The sequence below is a fragment of the Excalfactoria chinensis genome, chromosome 16 (assembly GCF_039878825.1).
Source record: "Excalfactoria chinensis isolate bCotChi1 chromosome 16, bCotChi1.hap2, whole genome shotgun sequence".
Taxonomy (NCBI): Eukaryota; Metazoa; Chordata; class Aves; order Galliformes; family Phasianidae; genus Excalfactoria; species Excalfactoria chinensis.
The window spans coordinates 5,767,664-5,793,926 of NC_092840.1; the positions used below are offsets into that span (position 1 = coordinate 5,767,664).

The following is a 26,263-nucleotide window of genomic DNA, read 5'->3' on the forward strand; positions in this document are numbered from 1 at the left end:
GTGCTAGGCAGTATTACGGTGTGTAAATTTATTTATATTTATTCTTATGGAGAGAAATTATGGAAGCTGAGCACTGTTCACGTTGTTTGAAATGCTGCAGTAAACCTGTTTTACACCAACTAAGTTATTCACCTTCAAAGACCTGACTTCAATCGCCGTCCGTTACGCCACGCTTCTGTTAAACAAGCACTTTTGATACTGTGAAACTCATTGTTGGTGGGTTTTTTTTCCCCCTTTAAATTCAGAGACCAAATGTTGTAACTGCACCAGTTCAGAACCGCCTGCCCGATCTGATTAGCCCGAGTAAAACTGGTTCTAATTTAGACCTTTGGATTTACGTACTCCTGCTTTTATGCTTGGGAACACGCGATGCAAAGAGAAAAGGAACTGTATGAAACATCCAGCAGTTAAAGAAAAACCCTGAAAACGACATTGAAATTTAGCATTTAGTCCACTGATACCTCTGTGAGTCATATTTGTGCCTCACGTGTTGTCTGCTCTGTTCAGGGCTCTGTCAGTTCCAGTCCTTCTACCTGCAGTGCATGTGGCTGCTCACAGCATGCAGCCTCTCCAACCTCCATCCAGGTGCAAAGCACCAACTGCAGAACCCAGCTGTGTGAGCTGGAGGGCAGAAATACTGGAGCAGCCCCAGCAACCCAGCACAGGAACCCAGCACTGTTGGGTTGGCTGGAACACGTGCATACCTGTACCTTTCCATGGCAGCCTCTTCTAGAAGGCTACGATGGTCCAAGTCGTAATTTATTGTTCCAGAACGAATGTGATTACTGATCATTTGCTGTGTCATCTACGCTGTCTTCATTTCTTTTTTGCAAAATAAACAATATTTCTTAGCACGAAACCTGCCTCGTTCTAGATGTGCTGCGTTGTAATCTCTCTGGCAAGCAGGCCGTGCTGCAGCTCAGCGTGGTCACTTACTGCTGAGAATCTCAGTTCATGATGGGGGATGCTATGGACCATAACAATCCTTGTGCTGCACACCACAAAGCAGCAATCACTATTCCCCTTCTCAGGTCCTGGGTTTATACAATGACAAAACAAAAGAGCTCGGGAAGGTTTCCCTTCAGGGCAGCATTCTTTTTATTGGTGTTGGTTTGGGCGAACGCGCTTCTGCAGCAGCACTCCGATATCCCCGACACAACGCAGTCACTCCTTCCAAACCAGAAAGCATCTCCTCGTGTCTTTTTCATCCTCACTTGGAGGTTGAGGGGACCTCTATCTGGGCAGGGAACCTCCCACCCTGCAGCCCTCAGCATAGATATGACCAACAAAGTGCCAACACCACCCCATCACGTCAGTCCCACTGCTGCCCCCCCTTGCACTGCCACTGTGATCACTGCTCAGATCCAAAGCTAAGCCCAACGTGATGCTCCTGCAATGGAGTTACACAGTCGGAGGCGTTGCAAAGCATGCAGTCAGCCGATATCCCTGCTGATATCCCAACTGCGGCCAGTCCCAGAACAGCTTGTGATGTCTTCTCCGGCCACCAGCTTTTTGTGGTCACAACTACAGGTCGCTCCCCAGAGCAGAGAAGGATGGGGACAAATGGCTCCTTGCAGTTCCTGAGTCAGTTTTAAAGCGCTGGTTTGAGGCTGTTCCTTCCTCAGCAGTATTTACATTTCCTTGTGCCAGGGCACGGTCATAGTCCTATACGGAGACCTCTCTCTTCATCCAGCTCCAGCTAGTTTTGTTCAATGCGTTTGACACTTCTGCTTGTTTAAAAGATTAAGGCCAGGGTGTGCAACTAAAACACAGCAGAAGTTGTTTAATTCTTTTAAATAGCAGCTTCCACACCAGGTCCAGCCTCCAGCTTTGGCTTGGAGCAAGTTTATCTCTGCCAAATCCAGCACCAGATGGAGAGAGCGTCTTCATAGCTTAAGGTACAGACATTGGCATCCTTTATTTAGGCACAGAGTGAGAGCCCAAGGCTTCCAGCTGGAGGGCTGAGGAACCAGTGCTCGTCCTGCTGGCTCAGGATGGGCTCTCACTGTCCACCGCCGACAGGAGACGGGCGACCTGAGCTTTCTGTGCACGGGTGATGTGCTGAGCCATCTGGATGATGCAGTCCATGGCCACATCGGGGTTGGCTTGGACCAGGCTGTGAGGCAGAAGGGAAAGCATGGCAGCCTGGGAGGCCACCACCTGCTGTCCCCAGCACAGGGGATGGCCGTACCATCACACGCAGCTCCCATAGCCACTCACCTCCTGATGCGTTTGAGCACGTAGTCCCGTTTCAGGTACTTGATGTTCTCCTGGATGGCAGACTTGCTGCCGTCATCTGCCTGCATGTGTTTCTCCAGCCACTCCACCACCACCTGGTTGTTGTCCCATAGGTATCCCTGGGGAGAGCAGCACCAAGGATGAGGGGTCCCATTACTCACATGGCCTGATCCTCCCCCTTCTGCTACATCCTCAGGTTTTTTCTCCCATGGCACAATAGATAATGGCATTGTCCTGCATATATTACACATGCTTTTGCCCCCACCCATATAGCAGCCATAAAGAGGGCTTGGTTTGGAAATCGAAACCCACGAAAGCTTCACAGGCTATTGAAAATGCAAAAGATTTCGGTCAAACCAGGGCCCTGCATACTTTCTCAGCTCCTTCCGTCTCCATAAACCAGCGCCGCAGCATGGACTTGATGTGGATGTGGCTCAGCTCACTGTTGGCTTTCAGGATGTCCAGTTTCACCACCTCTTCCAGCAGCAGCCGTCGCAGCCTCCAGTAGAGGAATGAACGAGCCTTCTTCCACTCCAGGATGTCCTGCAGAAACAGGCAGAGCCCAGGTTAAGCCTTTGCATAGGAAGAGAAGCAGAAGGGAGGTACTCTCACCTACACTCTACTGCTGCAAACCCCCCCCCCCACCAAGCCCCTTCCCCAGCCTCTGTGCTCACCGTGATGACACCTTTCTCCTGCATGCGGCCAGGGGTGTCGTGCAGGTCAGCAAAGTGCACAGCCACCTGGTAATATATGGGCAGCAGGAGCTCCTCCCTGGCCTTGAGCTGCTTCTCCAGCTCCTTGCGTTGTGCCTCAGGCAGTTCAGGTGTCCCTGCAGGACATTACCAGCTGTTTCCCAACACGGGCTCTGCTTGGCACTCCCATCTCAGTCACCCCAAGGCCCATACGATGAAGATCCTTTCCCCTTACCCAGCTGCTCCACCAGCTTGGCATAAACCTTATCGATCCTCCTCATGGTCTTCACCAAATCTTTCTTCCTGAACTTGATCTCCACCGTTCCCCCAGGCTCCAGAATGCCACCCCTGGGAGGAAAGTTTGGTAAAGCAGGGACCGACCTGCAGGGGAAAATAAATCCTGGGAAAAGAGGTCACTGCTGCTAGGAAAGCATTGCAATGCAGGCAACTTTATGCCCTAAGAATTTGGGACAGAAAAACCCAACAGGGTTTTGTTTCTGGATTGGAACTCTTGGCTGTTGTCTTCCTTCCAGCTTACTCCGATGCATGTTAACTTGCATTGGAGAAAACCAGAGGCTGACCTGCTCTCCTTGTCTGCGTAGAGCTCCACATACAGGGGGTTGATGGTGGGGTCCATGACCACCCAGGAGCCTCCCCGCAGCTCGGCATGCGGCGGGATGTACACCAGGACAGGCTGCTTAAAATCCCGCAGGCTATCGACGATGAAGGCACCGAACTTCAGCATTTGCTCATACATGTCTAGGAGACAAAAGGACTTAGTGGCCAGGCACCCTGAGTGCCACAGGAGGGTTGGTGGCACAGCACAGCAACATGGGCACCCCGGGTACCTTTCATGCCGCTGGAGAAACCCCTCCAGTTGGCGAAGATCATCAGTGGGAGATGCTCACGGTTGAAGTCCCGAATGGCCTGGGCTGTTTTGAAAGCAGAATCTGGAAACCAGACCTGTCCCGCTTGCTGGATTATCTGGAAAAGACAGTGAGCGGCAGTGCTGAGTCTGGGGTCAGCACCTCCAGACACAGCATTCAGCAGCACATAGTGCACAAGAGCTGGAAGGAGACAAAGTGAGAGCACCCCGATTTCACTGCCTTCAAGGAGAGTCAAGACATGCCTAAAGGCTGTGCTAAGCTTTTCTGTGCTAAGCTTTATCCCCACTCGTTCCCCCAGCCTCAATGCTGGATGCTTTGCCTCATGGCAGCACTGAGGTCTCCCCACACACCTTCGCCTCCGAGTCAGGGTTGGCAGGGTCTGCAGGTATCGTCACCTCCACGGTGCGGGTCTCGACAGCAATGACACCCACAGGGAGACCTCCCAGCCTGCAGCAAGGCAGAGAAGCCTTAGGAGCAGCCAATTGCCCTCCATGCCACAACCCCAGAGAGGTCCACCCTGGCTGTCGGTGCCCATGGGCAAAGATGACTTGCACTTGTCTGTGCTCTCAGCATCTGTGCATCATGGGTTGGGAAGCATCCCCTGCTCACAGCTGTACCTCGCTCTGCCGACCACGACCGTCTGAGCCCACGGCTTCATGATCTCCAGGAAGCTTCCCTGGTCAAAGAAACCACTCTGCCACGTCCCCTTGAGAGCTGCAGAGCACAGAGGGAAAAGGAATGGCACTACCACGTGCACTGAAGGGCTCCTTGCACATCAACGTGCAGTAAAAAGCACATTGTGCACCAGAACGGGAGAGCCTGCAGCCACAGGATGCATTTAGGCACACTGCTGCAGGGCCCACGGGCTGCTCTCACTTACTTGGATGGGGTCTCCCTGCCAGCATCCACCTGGGATCGTAGGGGACTTTGGAAGGGACAAAATCAATTTCTCTTTCGATGGGGTCACTTATGGCAATGACAGGCACTGGGCTCCGATTATCCTATAAGGGGAAGCCCCAGAGGGCAGGTCACCAGCCAGGTACCCCCATAACACCCCACACCACCGTCCTGCAGCAGCCTCCTACCTTGGGCATGTATGAGAGCCACCGCAGGATGGTGTAGACTCCTTCAAAGTCATCCGGGACAGTGATGTGGGAAATACCATTGTTGTGCATGACCTGCACCCCTCCCAGCTGGTTATTGGATGTGTAAACTTCACGCCCCAACACCTGGGCAGAGAAACACGGATAAGTCTCTGCTAGCACAGGAATTGCCTCTCCAGATCATTTTTATCTGCCTCTGTCCTGGCTGTATTCCCACCTCTGCCTACCAGGGTGATGTTAAAGCAAAAGAACCCTTACTTAGATATCTGAAGGTTTCAAACCAGCTCAAGGCCACAGAGCTGTGCCCAGAGATGGGTTCTGCCCCTGGCATGAGCTCAACTGTCCCTGCAGCCCAGCACTGCACCTTGCACTGGCCCTAAAGCAACACCAAACACCTGCAGGGTGGCATTCCCTCAATGAACACATCCTATGAGGACCCATGGGGTTGTATCACCTCTTCCCACAGGATAGGGAAGGAGCAAAGGGACAGCACTGGGTGAGGATATGGGCTGCAGCACAGTACCTTATTGAGAGCTGTGACCCCAGTCAGGATGATGTGGGAGTTCTCCACTTGGATGACACGCTGGCCCAGCCTTACCAGGTAGGCACCGATCCCAATAGCACGACACGTCACCTGGACACGAATACAAGGACATGAAGGGTTACTGGAGACTGTGGGCTGCAGCAATGATCCTTTCCAGCTCTATTGGGAAAGGGCACAGGCTGTACCATGCTGATGGTCACTATTTCATCATAAGCACGACTGGACTCTCCAGCAATGGTGCCAGCAGCTCGTAGGTTTTCTACCCCAAAACCATTATCCTTCCCAATGATGTCCAAGAGGACGTACCTGCAGGAAGGCAGTGCTGCAGTAGCATGGGTAGGACAGGGCAAAACTCACTTCCATGGTGGAGCCAGCAGGACAGTGAGCCAAGGATGTGGGGAGACACAGGGCAAGGCTCACCTGGACTCACCCCCTTCCTCCACATGCTCACAGTGCACAGAGTTCACGGCGCTGATCCTCGTGTAGTCCTGGGGAGTCAGGTACAGGTACTTGAACCCCTGAAAACATGGAGAAGGAGAATGGAGCTGCGTACTCACATGGGATGTGGCCAGCTCTCCAAACCCAACCGCACAGCAGGGTCAGGAGCAGGGCTGGGCAGAGCAGCCATGCCTACACGTGAGCCTTTATCTCAGCCCCACCAGGGAAAGTGGAGGGAACCATCCCCACAGCACTGGGGACTCTCATTCCCTAGTGCTGTTCCCACAGATTTATCACGCCTTTTTATCTCCGGTCCTTCCCCCATTAAACCCTCTGTTGCTTTCTCTGATGACCAAAGGAAAGGTGCACACACACCTTGCAGGGGTCCTCAGGGTCCACCCAGGCCACCTGGAACATGTGCTTTATCTCGTCGGCAAACCCGATACGCGCGCCGCTGTTGGCAGCAATGTAGACACGAGGGATGCCTTCAGCCCGTGCCAGTTCTGAGGCTCGCAGGAACACCAGGTCCTCCTCCGGCCCAAAGGAGCCAATCTTGTGTGTGATGTCATTGCAGATGAGCACTATGTCCCGACCCTTTGGGTACTCAGGGGTCTTCAGCTTCATTTTGAAGGCAACCATCCCCACCTGCCCCAAAATGGCACAACATCATAGGGCTGGCTCCTCCCAGAGCTGGAGACTGCGCAACCGACAGACAAAGCTGTTTGAGGAGCATCCCTTGGGCTTGAAACAAAGCTTGGACTAGGGAAGCCTCCAGCAAACCCCACCTGTGGCAGCACAGCTTCCCTGCACCCCACTCCCAAACCCTTCCCCTGCTACCTCATTCCCTCCAGGGAGCCTGTTCATCTGCACCAGCTGTTCCTGCGAGTCCAGCACCAGCTCTGTGTACATCAGGACATCCTTGGGGTGCAGCTCTGAGGAGCCCCACAGCTTGAAGAGAGCCTGCAGAGACAACATTAATGGGACAGGCTGGAAGAACGGGGTACAAAGCCTGCTGCTGGGGCTCGGTGTGAGCAGAACTTGGTGTCTGAGCTCTGCACGGGGCTTTATAGTTCACAGCCTTCATGAGTACAACTACAGCAATTTGCAAGAGCTGGGAATCAGTTTTGAAATGCTTCGTATCATTGAAAACACAGGGAGTTTGAGCTCTTTTTCCCCTTTGCCAACTCAGGGAAAAAAAAGAGGGACAGAAGGGCAAATCCAGTAATTTGGAGTCTTCAGCTCAGCCAGACACACCTGCCTGATCATCTCCGGGAAGTCATACACATAGGTGGTACCCAAGGACTGTGCCTGGAAGCGCTTGGCCTGGAGCAGGTCCTTGGTGACATAGGGGGTATTGATGAGCATGCCATGCTGTGCCCCTTGCTTGTCCCCGTACGACTGGAACATGATCTGCAGAGGAGGGCAGAGCGTTGGTTGCCTCCCTGCGGACATGGGAGCAGCTCAGAGAGCTCATGGAGGGGTTGCCACTTCCTGCAGTTCTCACATTGCCGGTGCTGGGGTCCCTCACTTCCTTGTAGAGGCTGATGTCCAGGTAGTAGCCAGACTCGTTGGTCAGGGAGAGGCGGATGGGGATGGCCGTGGAGGTGGGTGTCAGGCGGATGTTGATCTTCACCTCGGCCTGCAGGACCCGCAGCTTCCAGAGGCGGCTGCCGTAGCGCATCACCATGGCCCGTACCGACTCCTCGATCTGGGTGTGGGACAGCACAAGGGTTGCTATCCAGCCCCAGGAACACCATGCATGCAATGCCAAGATTAGAGCAGCCCATTGCGTCTCCACCGAACAGCCATGTCAGGTTTGCTTTGGGGGATCCCCCTCCTTCTCCTCCTCACTGCCACCAGAGGCCAGTGCTGCCTTTCAGCCCCTCCACTGGGAAGAGGGAAAGCCACTCTGTTACAGCCACTTTCCTGTCCCATACAGCTAGAGGAGAGAGCCCACCATTCACCCTTGTGTCCTCCAGCAAATCACTGCTTACGAAGGCCATGCAACAAGCCCCCACTCACTGCTAGGTGTGAAAGCTCAGCATATCCCCAGCAAAAAGCCCAGAGAAGCCCACAAATAGAGAATTTAAACTGTAGGAGCTTCTGGGACTGCCAAATCAATCTCCTGTCCAAGACTGAGTGTACGCTGGACAGGACCAGGTCCAATAGACAGCATGGAGGGTAGCACAGGGGATGAGGCAGCCTCCATCCCACCACTCTGATACACAGCAAAGCAGGACACCCAGAAACGCACCTTGGAAGGGTCCATGACGACAGTGGGGACAAAGTTGAGGAAGATGTGGTTGCAGTCGGTGCGAACGCTGGTGTTGTTGAAGGCCACCTCCAGCTCATCCATCGCCTCCAGGAGCAACCGCTCGCCCTCGTTCTGCAGGTACTCAAAGGAGGCTTCCTGCAGAGCACGGGGAGGTTACGAGCTCTCCTCGAGGACTGGAAGGCAGCAGCAAAGGGCGGCCTCGCAGCTCCCAGCCTTGCCTTGGTGATGAGGTCTGAGTGCCGCACAATGGCACGGATGAAGAAGCGGTAGTCGGTGGCCTCGCTGCCCGCCTGCACCTTGGCTGCCCCCAGGTAGAGGTGCATCTTGTGGTTGGCACAGGGGATGGCTGTCAGGTCGAAGTTGCGCATGCGGCTCAGCTCCAGCTGGAAGGCCAGCGCTGGCTCCAGGTGCCGGTAGATGCGGTCCTCTGCAAACTGGTGCAGTGTGGGGTGAGAGAACCATATAAACAGCCCCTGCTGCATCCCGACTGGGGGAGGGGGGGGGGGGGGGGGACAGCTTTACCTCATCCCTGGCTCTGAATGTGAAAAACTTTGGGAATTCTCTCTGGGGAAAGAAAGGGAAAGATAAGGAAAGATAAAAAGATGTGAAGAAAGCTGGAACGCAGAGGCTTTTTCTGTTTTGCAGTGAATTCACTCAAAATAAAAACATTATAGGTCCTCCACCCATAAAGGGGGAAATAGCTAAAAGTAATCAATGCCCTCAAGGGTATGGAGGGGCCATTCAGGAACCGCACATAACTGGAGATGTTAGCAGCATGGAGGATGATACCAGAGAGAAATCACTCACTGAATGCTCAGTCATTAATCCCCACTTCTCCCTCCCAGTGTGAGGAACATCCATCCCACTGCTCTGAGTACAGAGTATTTCTACACAGCACTATGGGCTTTAGGGAGACAGAGGCCCCATCCCTGGAGGCACCCAAGGTCAGGGGATGGGGCTCTGAGCACTGATGGAGCTGTGGGTGCAATGCAGGCAGTGGGACCAGATGGCCTTCAAGAGTCCCTTCTGACTTAAATCATTCTCTGATTCTATGAGAAGTATAATGTACCTAAAGCCACCCTGTCAGCGTTCAGCCTGCACTAACCTGCTGGGCAATGAGAAACGTGATTCTTCGGAGGCCACAGTCGACAAGGATGTTTTTCTGCACAGAAGCAGATGAGAAGGTCAGAGCATGGCCAGCCCATAGGGGAGGCAGCCCCTTACATGCATTGTCCCATGAGACGCACCTTGGACTGGGCAAAGGCTCTGAAGATGGGCACCAGCTTCTCATCCTCAACATGGTCCGCCCGGAGGAGTGCAATGTTGAGGATGTGGATTGGCTCCTCACGGATGTTCTGGCAATGAGAGCCCCGCTCAGACCTTCTGCCCCAGCACAACTGTGCTACCACCATCCCCGCACCATCCAGAGTGGGACAACAGCAGTGTTGTGCCCACCTTGGCATCCTCCTCCCCATAGATGGTGGCTCGTGCCTCGCTGAAGAGGGAGCTCTCCAAAGGTGGATCGGCAAAGCAGGAGATCACTTCATCAAAGTTCCTGCTCAATCAATGGGGTGAGAAACCAGTGCTTTGTCCCATAGCCCATGGGGACAGCACCATAACCAGGAGTGTCCCTGCATCCCCACCTCGTGAAGTCCTCAAATTTATTGAAGGCCACCATGACTCCCATCCGTTGGCTCAGAGGGGAAAAGCTATTGTCCATGAAGAGCTCGGTGCTGTGCCGAGCCAGGTCAGGGTTACAGACGCTGATGGGGACAGACATCCTGCGTGGGGTAGAAAGGTGGCTGTCAACCACCACAGATCCTGTGTGAGACCAGAGCCCACAGAGGGCTCACCCAGCACCTCCCTTCCAGGGTCCCCATGCATTGCAGAAGCAAATCCATGCAGAAGCTTTGCAGAAAAGATCTCATAGGGGGAGTGGGCAGAAGGGTGAGGGCTGCTCTACCTGTTTGGGTGGGAGAAGGGCAGCATGAACTGGAACTCCACCAGGCAGGTGCCATCCAAGAGCTGCCGGTGCTGCAGGCTGTTCAGCTCATAGGCAATATAGCCACGTCGCACGTACACCTGGGAAGGAGGTGATGGGGGATAGATGTGGGTACCACTGAATCTGCACACATCTGCACCCCCGGGGGCTCACTGCCCTGTATACTCCCTCACCTCCAGCGCTGCCATGCGCACAACCTGGTTGTCATGGTAGAAGAAGAAAGGAAGCACGTCAAAGATGGTTGTTTCCGAGAGGATCAGTTTCTAGGGGGAGAAAGCAACATTTAGGGCAAGAATGGGACAGAACCTCTCCTCACCCAGCTACAGGAAAGGAGAAGGCATATCCCCATTTTTTTTTTTTGCTATTTTCAATATAACCCACTTGCAGACCAAACTTCAAAGCTAACCAAAAGTAAAGGTTTCTCTTTGAGGAAGAGTGAGGTTTCCAACCTTCAGGTTTTCAGGGCAGAACTCATGTCCATACATGTCGATAGCAGAGAGGAATATGGACTCCACCTGGTTGTGCCTCAGCTCATAGGAGGGCAGGTGAGATGCAATGAGAACCTGCAAGAAGAAAGGTGACCAAGAGCACTGGGATGGGGTTAGGGGATGGGAACAGGGTTGGGACAGCACGGTGCTTGCCGACCTGCCGAGCTCTCAGTGCCACTTTGGAGTGTTCTGTCTTACTGAGCTGTGTCAGCTCCTGCAGGATGGCTGTCAGCTCATCTGTCAATGTGGGTTCCCGGCCACACAGCTGGTCCTGCAATGCACCACCTCAAGGTTGGACTCAGCTCCTTACTGCGGGTTGCACTGCCCCGTGTGGACAGCAGTGGTGAGACCCCACGTGGGGATCAAGGATGAAACCCAGCAAAATTCTGCTTTTTGAGCCCAGTGCAGCAAAGCAATGCTAAGCAAGGGACAAGATGAGCCCTTACCAAGCAACCACATAGCCAAAAAGGAATGGATGCTTGAACACAAACCCCCAAATCTGGGTTTACACAGAGAAATAGCAGTTTATCAAGCTTCGGTCTGCTTTTGAGGGAAAAGCATGGGGCTGTGATGGCTTCAGGCAGCTGAGCACGGGGGCAATCACGTCCCATTCACAGTGATGAGGCTTACGGGCTTTTCCCTGCCTCAGACCTTCACTTCTGCACTCACAATTAACATGGTCACCAGCAGGTTCTTCTTTGCCACCTGGGCATGGGAGAAGATGCTCTCCAGCACTGGAGTCATGTCAGGTTTATACTGCTCCCGCAGGCTGATGACGCACTTGTCATAGTGAGCTATAGGGAAGAGCACCACGAGCCTTGCAGCTCCCCTAGGAGCCCCATAACCCCTCCCCGAGGTCCCCAAGCCCTCACCTTGCTGGAACTGCATCTCCACTTGCAGGTAGCGTCTCAACAGGTCCAGCACCACTGCCTTCATGTAGCCACGGATGCCGCTACGGTACCTGGGCAGCAAAGACCCCGGTGTGCTGCAAAGGGGTGGCAATGGGCTGGGGACAAGGAGGGCACGAGGCTCACCTCTGCACCAGCTGCACCACACTCTGCGTGTTCATGAAGAAGACCTCCCGCTCAGCCTTCCTCTGCAGCGTGGCTGCATGGGTGTCCAGCACATTGGCAATCTGCAAGGAGAGGGCACAGGGTCTGGCACTGCTCAGGGCCAGCACTGCAGCGCACAGTGGCTTTCAAGTTTCTTTTTTTCCTAATTAATTCCTAATCCTAATATTGCAAAGAATGCAATATGACCCATCACTCTTTTACTTTCTTATAACATCTCCCAGCAGCACAAATGCAGGCTGAAGCTCCTGGCTAGCTCTAGGTAGAGGGGAGGCGAAGGCAAGCTGCTCACCTGCTGGCTGGGGAAGCGGCAGAGCACAGAGGTGATGTTGCTGGCATACTGAGCCATCACTTTGCGAATTGACTTCTCCACCGAGAGAGGGATTCTTCCCGAAATGCTCGTCATGATTTCCTGCAGCTCCAGGAGGGGCAGGGAGGGATCCCGCAGAGTCTTCATTAGCTGTGCCACCCATTCCTTCACCTGCAAGGAGCAGAGGTGGTGAAGCCCAGCAGCCCCAGGTGCTGGACATCTTGCATGGCATGCGGCTTGCCAGGAGCTGAGGGTGCTCCTTTCCCTGGGCACCCACCTTGGTGCTGAAGTAGGGCTCGGGCAGGCAGTACCCATTCATGACATTGGTGAGGTTGTCCAGCACGTTGCGGAGAACCTGGTGCTGCTTCTCACCAGTAATAGGGAGGGTCTGCTGTGCTGGGAGCCCCCCTGTGAACGGCTCTGCCTGCAGAGAGCAAACAGGTTTTCAGTAGTGGGTCCTCCCCAACGTTGTGTGGGGCCCCCAAAAGTTGCAGCTGCCCCCAGCAGAAAGCTGCATCACCTCTCCAGCATCTGCTTGTTTGAAAGAAGCACCTAATGGTCAGCTTCACGTTTCTGCCAATATCTCATCATGAGAAAGAGGCAGAAAAACCATAAGTATGAATCTATGGAAGCATGCTCAGGATGCTTATGTAGTGCCATAATGGGGAGCAGCCACCTGAGCTCCGGAGCTGCCACTGGGGGATGTGGCATGGGCATGCAGTGCTGTGCCAGGACAACAGCACACCCCCAACTGTGCCTCAAAGAGTGGCTGCTCAGCTCCAAGCCTCAGCCAACACCCCTTGCTGTCCTGTAGACTCACAGGCTTCACTTTGGTGGGGTCATCCAGCTCGAGGTGTGCAATGACACAGCCTGCTTCCAACAGCGCACCCGGCCGCTTGACATAGTGCACCCTGCCCGCCTCCTCCACTGTCAGCGTCATGATGATCTTCATTACCTGCACCGGGATGGGCAAAGCTGTCACCTATGGCTGCTTTGGTCTGGAGCCACAGGGTAGGAACGCACTCACCTCGATCTCTACAAAAACACTCCCCTCTGCGACATGGCCACCATCATCCACTGTGTACTGCAGCAGCTTCCCTGCAGATGGGGAGCGCAGCACTGTTGGGTCCTTCTCCTTTTCAAAATCACACGTTTTGTTGCCAATCGTGATCCGGAACCTTTAGAAGAGAGGAATGTCTCACCATGACCACACAGCTGCTGGGATGTGGGGCCCAGTGAGGAGGTACCTGTCGATCTCCTCCTTCATGTAGGTGGTGTAGCTGTTGCCATTGTAGGAGAGCAGCAGCCCGCCATCAGTCAGCCGGTGCACATCAATCTCGATGTGAGTGTGGTTCATGATGATGACGTACGTGGTCAAGGACTGCCGGGCAACCTGCAGGCAGCGGCCAGAGAGAGCATTTTCTTGGATGTTTTTCCATGAAATTGAGTCACTGGGGGTTGGAACGACATGATCTTTAAGGTCCCTTCCAAGCGAAGGAGTTAAGGATCTCCTTATAGAATGGTAAACGTTGGAGAAGGCCTCTAAGATCACCAAGTTCAATCCCAGCCCATCACCACCGTGCTCACTGACCACGGCCCTCAAGGTCACATCCACCTTTTTCTTCATCGTATTCCCACGCTTCTTGATCGTGTTAAAATCAGAACAATGGGATGTATGCAAATGCCTGCCTTTTAAAAACAAGGCTACCAAACCTCATTTCCTATGCTGCATATATTTAAATGACAACCTTGTATTTGTCACATATTTATACTCCTTCTATCAAACAGAAGGCATATCCCCTTACTGGGGAGAAGCCAGTGGTGCCAGCCAGCACTGCTGGGAGGAGCACAGCACAGCTCCTACCTGGAGAACGTATTTCATGCCCTCGTAGATGAGCTCCACGTCGATAATGTTCAGCAAGGAGGCTGCTGGCAGCACCTGGCCCCTGGAACACATCAGTGGGGTCAGGCACCAGCAGGGTTTCATTTCTCGCCTGTGCGAAGCGGCAGGCAGCCAAGTGGGCCACATGTCAGCAGTGCTGCTGGTGTCAGGTCGCATGGAGAAGGTGACCAGAGGGGACAGGCATCTGTTTGTACACAGCCCACGTGTGCACCGCTTACAGAGCAGGGCAGAGACTGGCAAAACACGCTCAGATAAAGGCCTGGGGGAGAGCCCCAAGCGTCCTTGTCAAGGAATAACCTTGACGCTCAAACCAGAAGCAAGCTGCATTCAGTTGAGCCGCTTTCCCTGAAATGCCCCTTTCACAACTACATGAAACACTGCTCTTCTCTACAGATAAAGCAACGTGAAGGCAGAGTCCCGAAGGCATAGCACAACGTGAGGTACTGCTGCACTGAGGCACCACCTCTACAATTGCAAAGAGAAAGAAGGAAAGAAGATGGACAAGGCAGCGCAGAACTCAGGTCTTCGTGCTTGCAGGAGCCACACCAGCTTCCAGTAGCAGGACATGCCCTCCCTGTGCTCATGGCCATCAAGTCCCACCACCCAACACAGGCAGCTCCCACCCTGCACCTCTCCAGCGAGTGTAAGAAGTCAGTCATGCACGTCCTGAAGGCAGCATCCGCCACGTTCAGAGCACCACAGACAACACCCAGCATCGTGTCCGGCTTCTCTGCCTGACGGGGGTGACAATAAAGGGGTTGGGATCTCCCTACAGAAGGTGACCCAGAGGTGGTAGGGGCCAATCTCCCCCACCTGCACTTTCTCAGCAATCAGATGGTCCAGCCAGCCGGTGTCGATCTCATTGCTCTGAAAGCTTTCCGTCTCCAAAAGTTTGATCAGATATTCCACTGTGGTCCGGAAATCCCCGCGGATGGAGAGCTCTTTCAGGGCTACCACCATATTCCTTTTAGGGAGATAAAATCTCCATCAATGACCCAGCAGGGCACTGCTGCACCCTTCCCCTGCTTTCAGAGCTGCCCCCTCTACACAGACCAGACCATACAGCCTGTCTAAGGGTCATCATGGTCCATCAGCATATCAAAGGGTTGTTACCCAACAGACAAAAGCTGCAGGAAGGCAACACAGAGATAGGAATGAGCAACACCTCACCCTGAATGCTACAGCATCCAGATAAAACATCCCTGCAGGGTAGGAAAGGGACAGCACCGTGTGCTTAAATACCCAAGGCAGTTCCATTACATTTTGCTTAATTACTGCTCAATAGCAGCAAGAAAGTGCCTGTCTTTAAGACAGGTTGATTAACCGAAGCCATAACATCACTGCAGTTGGAAAACTTTGGCTTTCGTCAGACAGACTCTGCAACACCGATAAGCTGATCAGCACAGCAGCACCATCACCTGAGAGAAGAGCCAGCTTTCCTGGCTCGTGCACCACCTGGGAGTCTTTCCCCTTCCAGCCCCAGCTGCCACACTCACGAGATGGCCTCCTCTCTGTTCTCTCCCCACGAGAAGCAATGCCCAAACTGGGAATCAGCAAATTCATGCAGCCCTCCAGCAGCTGCCACGCTGAAGTAGCCCCAAACATTCTTGCTGCTGCGGAAATTCAGTTCCTGCACCGTCCCTGAGCTGGGTTTGAAACCCTAAAACAAAGAGCAGAAGGCGTTGAGAAAGAAGCCCTGGAACCCATCCACATGTAAATAGGAAGGAGGAGCCCCTCTGTGGTTTATGACAGCCATAGACCCGTGGGGCTGAGTTCCCATCAGTGCTGTCCCACTGGGGAGGAGGTCCCCCTGTCCCCACGGCTCACCTCCTCAGGGTTCTCACTGGTGATGCGTGCAGCAATGACGTGGCCCCTGGGCACGGGGGGGTTGGCCGGGTTGTGGAAGCAGATGGGACTATCACCCCATGGGCTCTCCCCGTACAGCACTCGGATGTCTTTTATCCTATGCAAGGGGATGCCCATAGCAATCTGCACAAGGAACAAGGAAGAGGATTTGAGCTGTTGGAGCGAGGCTTTAGCATCACACATACAGCTTTTGGGAACGAGGGGAAGAGGAGCTAAGCTGCACACAGCTCCTTCAGGCAGAGGGCCAGCAGTAAAGGGGAGACACTGCATTGCTTCTGCCTGCACCCTTCACGCTGCATTCAGGTACCTGGAGCTGGGCAGCAGGGAGGTTCACATCTGCAATCATCTCCGTGCAAGGGTGCTCAACCTGCAGGCGTGGGTTCAGCTCGAGGAAGTGGAAGCTCCCATCTTCGCTGTAGAGGTACTCAACAGTGCCTGTGCTCACGTAGCCCACCATCTGTGCCAGGCGTACCGCGCACTGCGGGACCATGAAACCACAGCAGTGAGAGACAACCACCACAGAGCCAGGGCTGTGTCAGGCAATGGGGCAGTAATGCCCTTGCACTGAGCAAGGACACAAAGAGGACCAACAAGTGTCTTCAGGAAGCGTGGGGAGGAAAAATGCTGCCCCAACGTGCTGACATATCCAAGCTTGCTCATATCATGGAGTCCCTTCCTTCCTTAGGAGTCACGGGTTCCTCAAACCACAATAAATTCAGCAAGGATCATTTTCTCATTAAATTCCTCACCACCTGAAGACCGGGGTCACCCACCTTCTCCATCACCTCGATGACAGCAGGAGCCGCAATGGTAATGGGTGCTTCCTCGATGATCTTCTGGTGCCGGCGCTGGATGGAGCAGTCACGGCCAAAGAGGGAGATGGCATTGCCGTACTCATCAGCCAGCACCTGCACCTCCAGGTGCCGTGCGTGCTGGGCCAGCTTCATCAGGAAGATGGGGGACCCAGGTGCCTCTGCCTGCACCTGTGGAGGGGAGGAGGGGTCACACTCTGGCACTGCCCTCTGAAATGTATCTCAGGTCCCACAGAAAGCCCAGGGTGCACAAGTAGGGAACAGAACCCCAGTGTGTGTCCCAGCCTGGCTGAGGGGATGGGATTGGGACAAGACAAGTGCCCTGAGCATCTCTCACCTGTCGGAAACAGGCCCCAAACTCCTCTGCTGCCTCCACTTTCCGGATGCCTTTGCCCCCACCACCTTCTGCTGCCTTGATCATCAGTGGGTACCCGATCCTCTTGGCCACCTGAGAGGGTACAAGGATTGGTATAGCCACAGTGCTCTGGAACCCACCTGGATCACCCTGAGCTGCACCAGCACAGAGGGACAAACTGCTGCCAAAACACCCTTGCGTTGCTGTTGTCGAGAAGAGTTGGAGCTTGCATGCTCCAGAAAGACATGATGGTGTGCAAGAGATAACTGGCTGCTCGTGCACTCAGCTTTACCTCCAGGCCTTCTTCCACATCCTTCACACAGCCCTGCCCATACGTCTCCAGGGGAATGCTGATCATCTGCTGGTCCTTCTGATCCTCTTCAGACCATTGGGCCACCAGACCTGTGGGCACAACTCGGGGCTGTGCTCATCACAGGGGCAGTGAGGCCACCATAGAGACAGCATGCTGAGGACCCCATGGTAGCATGTGTCACTTCCCCTGTGTCTGTGCATCCCTGCCCAAACCAACAGCTGCTCAGCTGCCAAAGGGTCCCCAGTACCTGCAGCCCACTTGGGCCAGGGGCTTCAGGTCAGTGCTCTCTTTGGGGAGGGAAAGATCAGCACAGAGAGAGCGTATGGGGCTGCAGTGAAGGTGCTTACCACTCCCACTCCATGGCAGCGTTGGTATCTGGACTGTCTGAGCCACGATGGTGGAGGCAACTTTATCCCCCAGTGCCCACATGGCATCACTGGGGGGACCTTTGGACAGGGAAGGAAAGGATGAGCATGGTCAGACTGGAAACTGGCCGAGTCCTTTTGCTCAGAGGCAGTCAGTGCAACAGAAAGCTGCTCCCCACTTTGCTGGCACCAACAGGCAGATGGATGGCCCTTCTGCCAAGACAGGGATGCAGGGAACGCCTCCATAAACCCACTGCCCAGTGTGGAGTGGAGATCAAGGGGCAGCCTGGGATGTCCCTGAGCAGGGCAGCACAAAATATCTGCTTCTATCCAATGTTCCTCCTGAATATTGCACCAGCATAGTGAAAAATAAAAACAAAAACAGTGGGATCCCGGGGAGCTCCAGGTAAATGGCCTAGAGACTGCCACACTGCAGGACACATGAAAAGGGGCAGATGCACACACGGAACTGGTGTCACTGGGGATCAAGAATGCACATAGCCACTATCCCAGAGCCCACATCGCCCTGCAAACAAGGTGAAAGCGGTGTGACCTTACCTAGGAAAGCTATCCCGTTTTTCTGCAGCAGCTCTGGCAGCTTGGGGTTTTCTGAGGCATGTCCCCAGCCAGCCCACACCGCCTGGCACAAGAGAGGGAGCAGCACGAGCTGTTATCTCCTGCTCCAGCATCCTCCCTTAGGCATTAGCATCATGCCTGATTCCTCTGTGCTGGAGGGAATATCACTCCATCTTGGAGCATCCCTTTTGCATTCTCTGCTTCCTAACAATTAATTACAGCCTGTGAAAGCCCCACTATCACAGGAGGGGGGCATGACCTAAGTCATAAGGGTAAGCCCAGCAAAGAGATGAAAGACCAGTGACAAGCTGTTACCTGGACTGGGATCCGTTTGGAAATGTCCACAATCAGCTCCACGTTGGCGTAGTTGTTGTTGTTGGCTCCTCCAGGGACGGGCACGTAGTGATCTGCCATTCTGATGTACTCTACAAGACAGCACACAGCAGTGGGGGGGGGTCTCCTCCCACATCTGGGGAGTGGGAAGTTATTTACTCCTGGATCTGGTTGCGTGGAAGGGGAACCCACGCTGAGCTCATTGCCCCTGGGATCAGTTTTAAGGAGTTACCTGCGTTAGCCTTGAGATCTTCAGGGGTGACCATGACCACAAACCGAATGGCACGCTCGTTTCGGAACATCTCGTAGGCCCAGCGGCGAATGGAGCGCATGCATTTAACAGCAGCAATGCCATTGTTGGCAATCAGAACCTGCAGGGCCAGGGACATCGTTAGAGCAAGTGTGGGAGCACAGGAGCTGAACGGCAGGGAATGGCAGTGCAGGGCCAACAAGGGAGGGTGAAACTGAGGGGATGGCAGCTCCGGATGGAGGCAGCCCAAGGATGCAGCCCAAGAAGGAAGCAAGCCAGGCAAAGGCAGGCAGACACCTTCTCAATGACTCGGTTCCCCCCGAAGCGGGCAATAAACTCAGCAGGTGAGGCGACGGTGAAGTCCCTCTGCAGGTCCATCTTGCGGTGCTCACGGCTGCGCTTTGCCAGGTTCAGCCCGGACATGCTAGGCCTGCAGGGGGATGAAACAATTGGGGGAAGCAATTTGGGATGAAAAGAGCATTTTGGGACTTAAAACCCCAGATCCCCAGGAAAAACACAGGGGATCCCTACAGACATAAAGCAGCAATTTGGACCTTTTGATATTATTACATGGCTACAAATAAGCAAAGGCAAAAAGACAACCCACCCCTCCTCTCCCCCTATGACCTATTTTCGCACTATCAACACACAACATGCTCATTTCAAGGGGAAATATGCTGACGCCTCCCTGGGAACTCAAGAAATGCTCCACTCTCTCCATCAACTCAGGATATTTTATGAGTAGCCACAGCTTTACTAAGTTCACCAGCATTGCTGCAAAGCCAACGCACCCAAGCTGCACCAAACACTTCTGCCCTGCAGCTTGGGCACAACCAGAAGAGAATTCCTCCTATATTCTAGTGCAGATGGAAACTAGAGGTGCCTGACAGCTCCCAGACTCCCAGCTCAAGACATTGTTTGGCTGTGCTGGGTGATGGCGCTGTCAGTTTTCATCATCCTGCAAAGGTCTTTTATTTTTAACAGCAGTGAGAGCAGAGCAGGCAGGATCTGGGCAGCAGGGCTTTGTTTCCAGTTATTTATAATTGTCATCAGCTGTGCTTGCATGGGAAGCTGCTGAATCCTGCCAGCAGGCAGCACCTCCTGTCCTCTTACACAAATGGCATAGAGCATTGCTGCTGCAGGCTTACCTAAACATGCAGGGGCTTAAGAAGTTAAGAGGTGCTTTGCAAAACTCAGTATTGACAATACAGGAGAAAGCTCTCTCCGTTTCTACATCTTCTCACCGAGGAAAAATAAGAGAAGGTTGAGTTTGTAGCTCAGCAAGCACAGGTGCAAGTCAGAGAGCTGCCCCAGAGCTCACTGTGGTGCTGCTCACAGAGCAAAACTCACTGCTTTTCATTCACTTACAGCAAAACCACCAAAGAATGATGTTTTTCCCCCTTTGCAGAAGCAAGGTGCTCACTGCAGCTGGGCCAGGCCTGGAGGAAGCTGGCCCTGAGGGTGCACAGCAATGCGTGCTTGTGCAAAAGCAAGAGCATGTGTGTGTGCAGTTGCACATGTAGGTGTGTGGATAAGCGCAATTGTAGGCACAAAAAACTCAGATAAACTTGCAGATTTCCATCCCACAAAATGTACCCAGTGATGTTCCTGCACAGAACAGTCACTTGGAGAGATGGAGACTGCGTGGCAAACACCAGCAGCACCTGGTGCTGCCCATACTGCAGGCTCAGAACCACGACCAACACCCATCTCACTTCCTTGGGCAAAGAAACCCCCATGTGCCGATGCCCCTCCAACAGCCTTGCATTGTACCTTATTCCAACAGCAGGTTCCTGTGGAGCAGCCATGGCAGGGGGCTCAGTAACTGTCCCCCCTGCACCGGCCAGGCTGCTGCGGCGGCTGCTCACCCTGAAAGCTGCAGCTACCACCTCATCATCAGAGGAGTTGTCCTCAAAGGAGCCCAGCACGAACTTGGCCAGGGCAGGCCGGCGGAGCGCCATGGGGTTGTACACCACAATCTGTTCCTGCTCCCCCATGGCAGGATGCAATGGGGGGCTGGGGGCCGGGGGGTTTGGGGAGGCTGCCAGCTCTGAGGTGGGTGGTGGGGCTGGGCTTTGCTCAGGGGTCTCATTCTCATTCCTGGCGGTCAAGGTGGACATCTTGGTCAAGATGAGCAGTGCAAAGATCATCAGGAGTGCAGCTGCCAGCAACGTTCACCACCCTGGGGAGAAAAATGGAGGTGCTCCATGAGTTCTGCTGCACCGCAGGCTGAGCTCAGCCCTCAGCAGGGGCTCCTTTTGGCCCAGCTCTGAGCTCCAACACCCCACCAGCCGCTGCAGCCAAGGAAACCTATGCTCCCCCCCCAGTGCTCCCCACAGCACCCAGCCCACCTTGCCCACCAGCTTTCACAGCCCCCAGCCCATTATGACCTTCAGTATTCCCAGCCCATTCTCCTCCATTTTGCCCCTGTGCCCCCCCCCAATGCTCCTCACAGCACCCAACCCACCCTCCCCCCTTTTCTGTCTGTGAAACACCTCAAGTTTTTACCTCCCTGATAGGAAAGCACCTCATGGCTAAAATGGACACCTGGCCATGAGGAGGGGGGTGGGGGATGAAGGGGGGACAGCCATCATCACCCCCAGGGGGCCAGCAGCCCCACAGTGCCCTGAAGTGGAAAGGCTGTTAAACGGAACGTTTGGTTCTGTCAGCAGTTATTGGGGGGGGGGGGAAGGTGTGGGAGGGGGGAGATGGGGGGCACTGTCACCCTGCCTTCCTCTGGGGGTAATTACTGAGTGACCCAATGTGAATCTCAGCACCATGAATGCTAATGCTAGGTTAGTTCAAGGAGGGCTGCAGGGCTCCTCACACCCTTTCATGCCCCCACAACAACCCAACCTCCCCCCCCACACACACCATTTGAAACCTCAGCACTCCTCCACTCAGGGATACCCCCAACCACCACCACCAATATCCCACTCACCATCATCTCCGAGCCTGCTGGTATCCCAAGATGAACCCAAAGGGCCACAGCTCCGTGCTGGACCCCTCTTCGTCCCCAAGTTGGGACAGTGACCCCCCCCCCTATAGCCTGCAGGCCAGGGGCAGCTCCTGCCCACTGCTGGGTTTCACGTTTCAGGCCCGCAGCCTGCACTAGGATCTCCCTCAGCCCGCACGTGATGTTCACGTCAAGCATAAATATTTCCCCGTTAGCACTGCTGGAAAACTTCTGCTGGAGGGAGAGTGGGTAGAAAGCAGAGACGGGGACATTCGATCCTTGTGGGACAAAGGTGCCACGACAGCTATGGGGGGAGGGAAAGGGGGGGGGGGGCTGAGGAGGAGCTGCTGCCATCTCTGTGCCATCAGCTGCTCCTCTGCTTGTTTCCAGCCCTGGAAGATCACAGCAGAAGGTAAAGAAAAAGGGTTTTTATTTACAAAACCATACACAACACACCAAACCCAAACAGGTGTGAAGGGAGCTTCACCCAAACTGGTGTCACCTCCTGGAGTAAATACAAGGTTTTAAAAACATAATGACTTCAGAACAAGGCACTTTCGTTAAAAGAAAACAATGAAGCAAAGCAGGGCTGGACACCCAGACCTCTCACATTCAGTCAAGAAGAGCAAACATTTCTGGCCACCAGAGCAAATAACCTTCTCCTCCTATGAAGGCAAACGCAGAAGTATCTCTGGATTAAGATTGAAGACCATAAATACTCTGAACCCTTCAGCCCATCACTTGGCAGCTTGATGGACAGGTATCTCTGCTGGAAGTGACAGCAACATCTGCAGGAACCTCCCTCAGTATCATGGAGCTCATCTGGTTAACCCTGAAACCTCAGTGACACACCAGGTAAAGCTTCTGATGGTGCATTGCTTTTAGATAAGCCTTGGCTCCAATGGGGACCAGCAGCTCCAGTTCCACTCCCCCCCACTCAGAAACAGATTTGTACAGCAGGATGCAGGGGAGAAGGGAGAAGCAAAGCAGGCTATGTACAACAGCTGAGCAGCTTCACCTGCAACAAGGCCCTCAAAAAACATCCCCAGCATAACAAAAAACCCCAAAACAAATCAACATGAAACTGTTTTGCCTCAATCCAGGCTGAGATCCCTTCAAAAAGCAGACAAGTCAATTGGCTCTGGAAAAAAAACCTCAAGTCTCTTAGAGTTTGGAGTTCAGCCTTTTGTTCCTTGGTCGACATCCAGAGGACAACCCTCAGGTCAGCATGAGTTTCTCAGAAACCAGACAGCCCTTTTAACATGGGGCTGTTTGCACCCATCCAGGCCCCAGAGCTGACCCTTGCAGCTCAGAGTGCTCTCCAATCGATGGGCTTCTTGCCGGATTTCTTGAGCAGCTCGTTGGTCTTGGAGAAATGGCGACAGCCAAAAAAGCCTCTGTTCACTGAGAGAGGGGAAGGGTGAACCGTCTGCAGGACGTGGTGGCGTTTCTGTGAAGGGTGAAGGAAACAGCTCGTTAGATCTCTGTGCATGCAAGGACAAGGCTGGCTGCTCCACGTCGTTCCATTTCCTCTCTGCACTTCCTCAGTCATCAGAGCAAGAAAGGAAGGCTGAAGAACTCAGCCATAAAGGCAGAGACTTTTGTCCCACTTTGGGCAGGCTGCACTGAAGCAATAACACCCAGCCCATTTTTCAATTGCTGTAATCCTAACAGCGCTCATTCACGAGACCTTTCCTAGAAATACCAGCTCTGCCATCAGCTGGAGCCTCTCCTGACAACAAAACGTTACTCTTGCTCCACTTTTGTTGCTTAATTCCAGCAAAGACCAAGCTAAACAGAAGGGCAATCAAGTTCGACAGCAACAGAGTTCAAGCAGAGACTAAAACACAACCCTGTAAAGAAAGCACCCTCTAGCGTCCACTCCTTAACAGAGCCCCATACCCTGTCAATGGAGCTGCCTTTCTTCTGTGCATAAGCTCCCCACAGCATGAAAACAACACCGTGCAGGTTCTTGTTCAGCCAGGAGACCACCACATCCGTGAACTGCTCCCAGCCCCTCTCCTTGTGGGACGTGGCCTGGTGGGCTCGCACTGTGAGGACAGCATTGAGCAGGAGCACACCTAGCACACAAACAAAGCCACACGTTAGCAGCCTTCTGCTTCCCCTGAGAAGGGATAATGGGAATATTTTCATCCCGAGGTATCTGCTAGGGCACCCAGGATATCTAGGATGCCTTACCTTGCTTGGCCCAGCCAGTCAGATCACCATGACCAGGATGGGTGAAGTCTTCAATATCAGTGGAAAGTTCTTTGTAAATATTTTCCAAACTGAGGTCGGGGGGGAGAAGACAAAGAAAAGGTTATAAACTGTACTCCTGATTTGGAATTTAGATACTCAAACAAGCTGATCAATCTCAGATATCTTATATTTTTTTAATTAGACTTTTCAATAGGTTATAAGGAAGAAGCTGTTCACACTGAGGGCAGTGAGGCACTGCACAGGGTGCACAGAGAGGTGGAGGTGCCCCATCCCTGCAGACACCCACAGTCAGGGGATGGGGCTGTGAGCACTGATGGAGCTGTGGGTGTCCCTGAGCACTGCAGGCAGTGGGAACTGATGGCCTTTGGGGGTCCCTTCCAGCTCAAACCCTGCTGTGATCTGAGAGTCATTCTTCAATTTCTATTTAAGTTCCTATGATTCCTCCTGGGTAAGTTATGTCTTTGCCTTTCCATTCATTAATCAAGCAAGTCCTAATCATACAAGCACTTCTAGCAGCACTCAAGTATCAAAAACTCATTACAATCAGCACAAGACGGACCTGTGCCCTTAAAGATACTCATTTAAGGATAAGAGCACAAAGCATCACTCACTGCTCTTCCCCTACGCAAGGGCTGCACTGATTCACATCTAACCATATAAAATAACACACCCATTTGCAGCACGTTCTTGAAAATACAGCCTACAGAGAACAATCTGTGTCTTTAAGATGTTCCTCCTAGGCAAAGCACAAATCAGGTTTCAGCAGCTGTAACATCTCACCAATGATCTCACACACAGCTGTAACAGATCCAATAATAATTCGTTAACGAAGGGAATTTTCTAAGGTGGGTACTGCCATACCTGGGAGGAGGAGGAACAGGTTTCTGGACACTGAAACAGAGCCCATGAGCTTGATTAGGTCCATGATAAGGATCTTGTCCCAAAATTACAACTTTTACCTGGAAGCAGACCTTCGTTAGTACTGAATCATATTACTATTCCAACCAAAAATGGGAAAAAGCTTGCATATAGGCTCTATACTAGAACAAATACAGACAAAAGCCCTCCAGTAACTGACTGGATGTGACCCAAGATGTACAAGACCCCCAATCAAGTCCCACCCTCACAGATCTCTGGTCCTTCCAACCACAGCCTACTCACATCCTTGATGTCACACATCTGTGTCCAGGTGAAGACCTGCTCTGGAGGCGGGTACACCGTGTACTTCTTCCTCTCCTCGGCCACGAATGCCATCAGCTGCAGGCAGAGCAGGGGGATCAGCGCGGGGTTAGAACAGCGTGGGGTTAGAACAGCACGGCTCAAGGCCAGCCCCAGATACTCACCTCCACGAAGTAGGGCTTGGTGAACTCTGCCGCCAGCTGCCGCCTCCAGCTCTCCCCAAAGCCCGGAGGAACGCTGCGCTCGTTCAGCCGCTGCCGTGCCGCCTCTTTATTCCTGCGCATCCGCTCCAGCTGCTCGGGGCTCAGCGCTGAAGCCCTACCCGCTTCAAGATCTGAGGTTTTCGGCCTCTTGGCGGCATCGTCCTGCAAACCGCGAGCGAACAGACAGCTGTTGAACGGGCGCAGATAGGCGCGGCCTAACCGCTTGACGAACAGCGGCCGTAAGACCGCCATGCTACAACCCGCCCCTCCCCACAACGCACGCGGCTTTTTCGCGGCAAAACAGCGACAGGCGCGTCCTGATTGGTCACCACGCACTGAGAGGGCCCGCCCACAAACGCGGCTCCGACCCCGCGCTCTCCCATTGGCCAGCGTGAAAAACCCCGCTTATTCCTATTGGCTCTCCACGAGAGTGAGGCGTTAATCTACCTAGCAACTGTGTCGTAAAACAAGCCCGTAGCGCCCATTGGATGTTATTGGTTGCTCATTCAGGCGTGCAGAACCGCGGGGTTTTTGGAAGCAGCTCCCAACGGCCCCCAATACCGCACACCCCGCACCAGCACCGCGACCCTTCAGCAGCCACCAGCTCTCGGCGACCCCCTCCTCACCAGCTCCCAGCGCAGCCCTCAACCACCTCCAGCGTCCTGAGTGCTCCTTTACCCCTATAGCCCGCACCACGCTGTTACCTCGCTACCACCGCCAGGCTCTGGGGAGCGGCTGCGTTTCCTCGGGGTCGCGGTGCTGAAGAAGCAATGCAGCGTCTTCTGCCCGATCATGGCTGCAGCGCGGCCGGAGGGGATGGCAGCAGCAGCGGCGGGACTGGCGCGAAAACGGTGGGCGAGGGGGCGGGGCTACGATTTGGCGCCA

General features: G+C 53.8%; 2 protein-coding genes across 2 annotated transcripts; both read right to left on the minus strand.

The window, feature by feature from the left end:
- Positions 1 to 1,989: 1,989 nt before the first annotated feature.
- On the minus strand, positions 1,990 to 20,669 carry ACACB (acetyl-CoA carboxylase beta). Its single transcript, XM_072350865.1, has 52 exons — positions 20,594 to 20,669; positions 19,118 to 19,250; positions 18,803 to 18,941; positions 18,553 to 18,662; positions 18,220 to 18,301; positions 17,644 to 17,742; positions 17,276 to 17,385; positions 16,966 to 17,076; positions 16,590 to 16,799; positions 16,124 to 16,294; positions 15,778 to 15,939; positions 15,447 to 15,610; positions 14,764 to 14,914; positions 14,581 to 14,684; positions 13,912 to 13,993; positions 13,295 to 13,440; positions 13,075 to 13,225; positions 12,868 to 13,002; positions 12,325 to 12,471; positions 12,030 to 12,218; positions 11,702 to 11,802; positions 11,540 to 11,628; positions 11,337 to 11,461; positions 10,825 to 10,938; positions 10,629 to 10,742; positions 10,353 to 10,442; positions 10,141 to 10,259; positions 9,821 to 9,958; positions 9,633 to 9,732; positions 9,425 to 9,532; positions 9,283 to 9,339; positions 8,700 to 8,741; positions 8,396 to 8,611; positions 8,157 to 8,312; positions 7,407 to 7,610; positions 7,157 to 7,312; positions 6,740 to 6,862; positions 6,278 to 6,547; positions 5,885 to 5,982; positions 5,650 to 5,770; positions 5,444 to 5,554; positions 4,903 to 5,046; positions 4,698 to 4,818; positions 4,435 to 4,531; positions 4,168 to 4,264; positions 3,779 to 3,914; positions 3,512 to 3,689; positions 3,166 to 3,278; positions 2,913 to 3,067; positions 2,611 to 2,781; positions 2,221 to 2,357; positions 1,990 to 2,116 (listed from the first exon to the last, which is right to left on the minus strand). Exons 1-52 carry the CDS (start codon positions 20,626 to 20,628, stop codon positions 1,990 to 1,992), a joined length of 6,759 nt encoding a protein of 2,252 aa, XP_072206966.1. The 5' UTR covers positions 20,629 to 20,669.
- Positions 20,670 to 22,188: 1,519 nt separating this feature from the next.
- Positions 22,189 to 26,240, minus strand: UNG (uracil DNA glycosylase). Its single transcript, XM_072351103.1, has 7 exons — positions 26,083 to 26,240; positions 25,340 to 25,540; positions 25,158 to 25,253; positions 24,858 to 24,955; positions 23,976 to 24,064; positions 23,679 to 23,857; positions 22,189 to 23,226 (listed from the first exon to the last, which is right to left on the minus strand). Exons 1-7 carry the CDS (start codon positions 26,170 to 26,172, stop codon positions 23,086 to 23,088), a joined length of 894 nt encoding a protein of 297 aa, XP_072207204.1. The 5' UTR covers positions 26,173 to 26,240; the 3' UTR covers positions 22,189 to 23,085.
- Between the last annotated feature and the right edge of the window lie 23 nt (positions 26,241 to 26,263).

What these genes read in the sequence shown, in the direction of transcription:
- UNG (XM_072351103.1), bottom strand. Translation starts at nt 26,172, where the DNA reads ATGATCGGGCAGAAGACGCTGCATTGCTTCTTCAGCACCGCGACCCCG. An exon ending in CCAAGCCCTACTTCGTGGAG is followed by an intron (nt 25,254 to 25,339) that starts GTGAGTATCTGG and finishes CTCTGCCTGCAG; the next exon opens with CTGATGGCATTCGTGGCCGA. An exon ending in AGATGTGTGACATCAAGGAT is followed by an intron (nt 24,956 to 25,157) that starts GTGAGTAGGCTG and finishes GTCTGCTTCCAG; the next exon opens with GTAAAAGTTGTAATTTTGGG.
- ACACB (XM_072350865.1), bottom strand. Translation starts at nt 20,628, where the DNA reads ATGGCTGCTCCACAGGAACCTGCTGTTGGAATAAG. An exon ending in TTCTTACACTCGCTGGAGAG is followed by an intron (nt 13,994 to 14,580) that starts GTGCAGGGTGGG and finishes GATGTGTTCCAG; the next exon opens with GGGCCAGGTGCTGCCAGCAG. An exon ending in CAAGCTGGTGGAGCAGCTGG is followed by an intron (nt 3,068 to 3,165) that starts GTAAGGGGAAAG and finishes AATGTCCTGCAG; the next exon opens with GGACACCTGAACTGCCTGAG.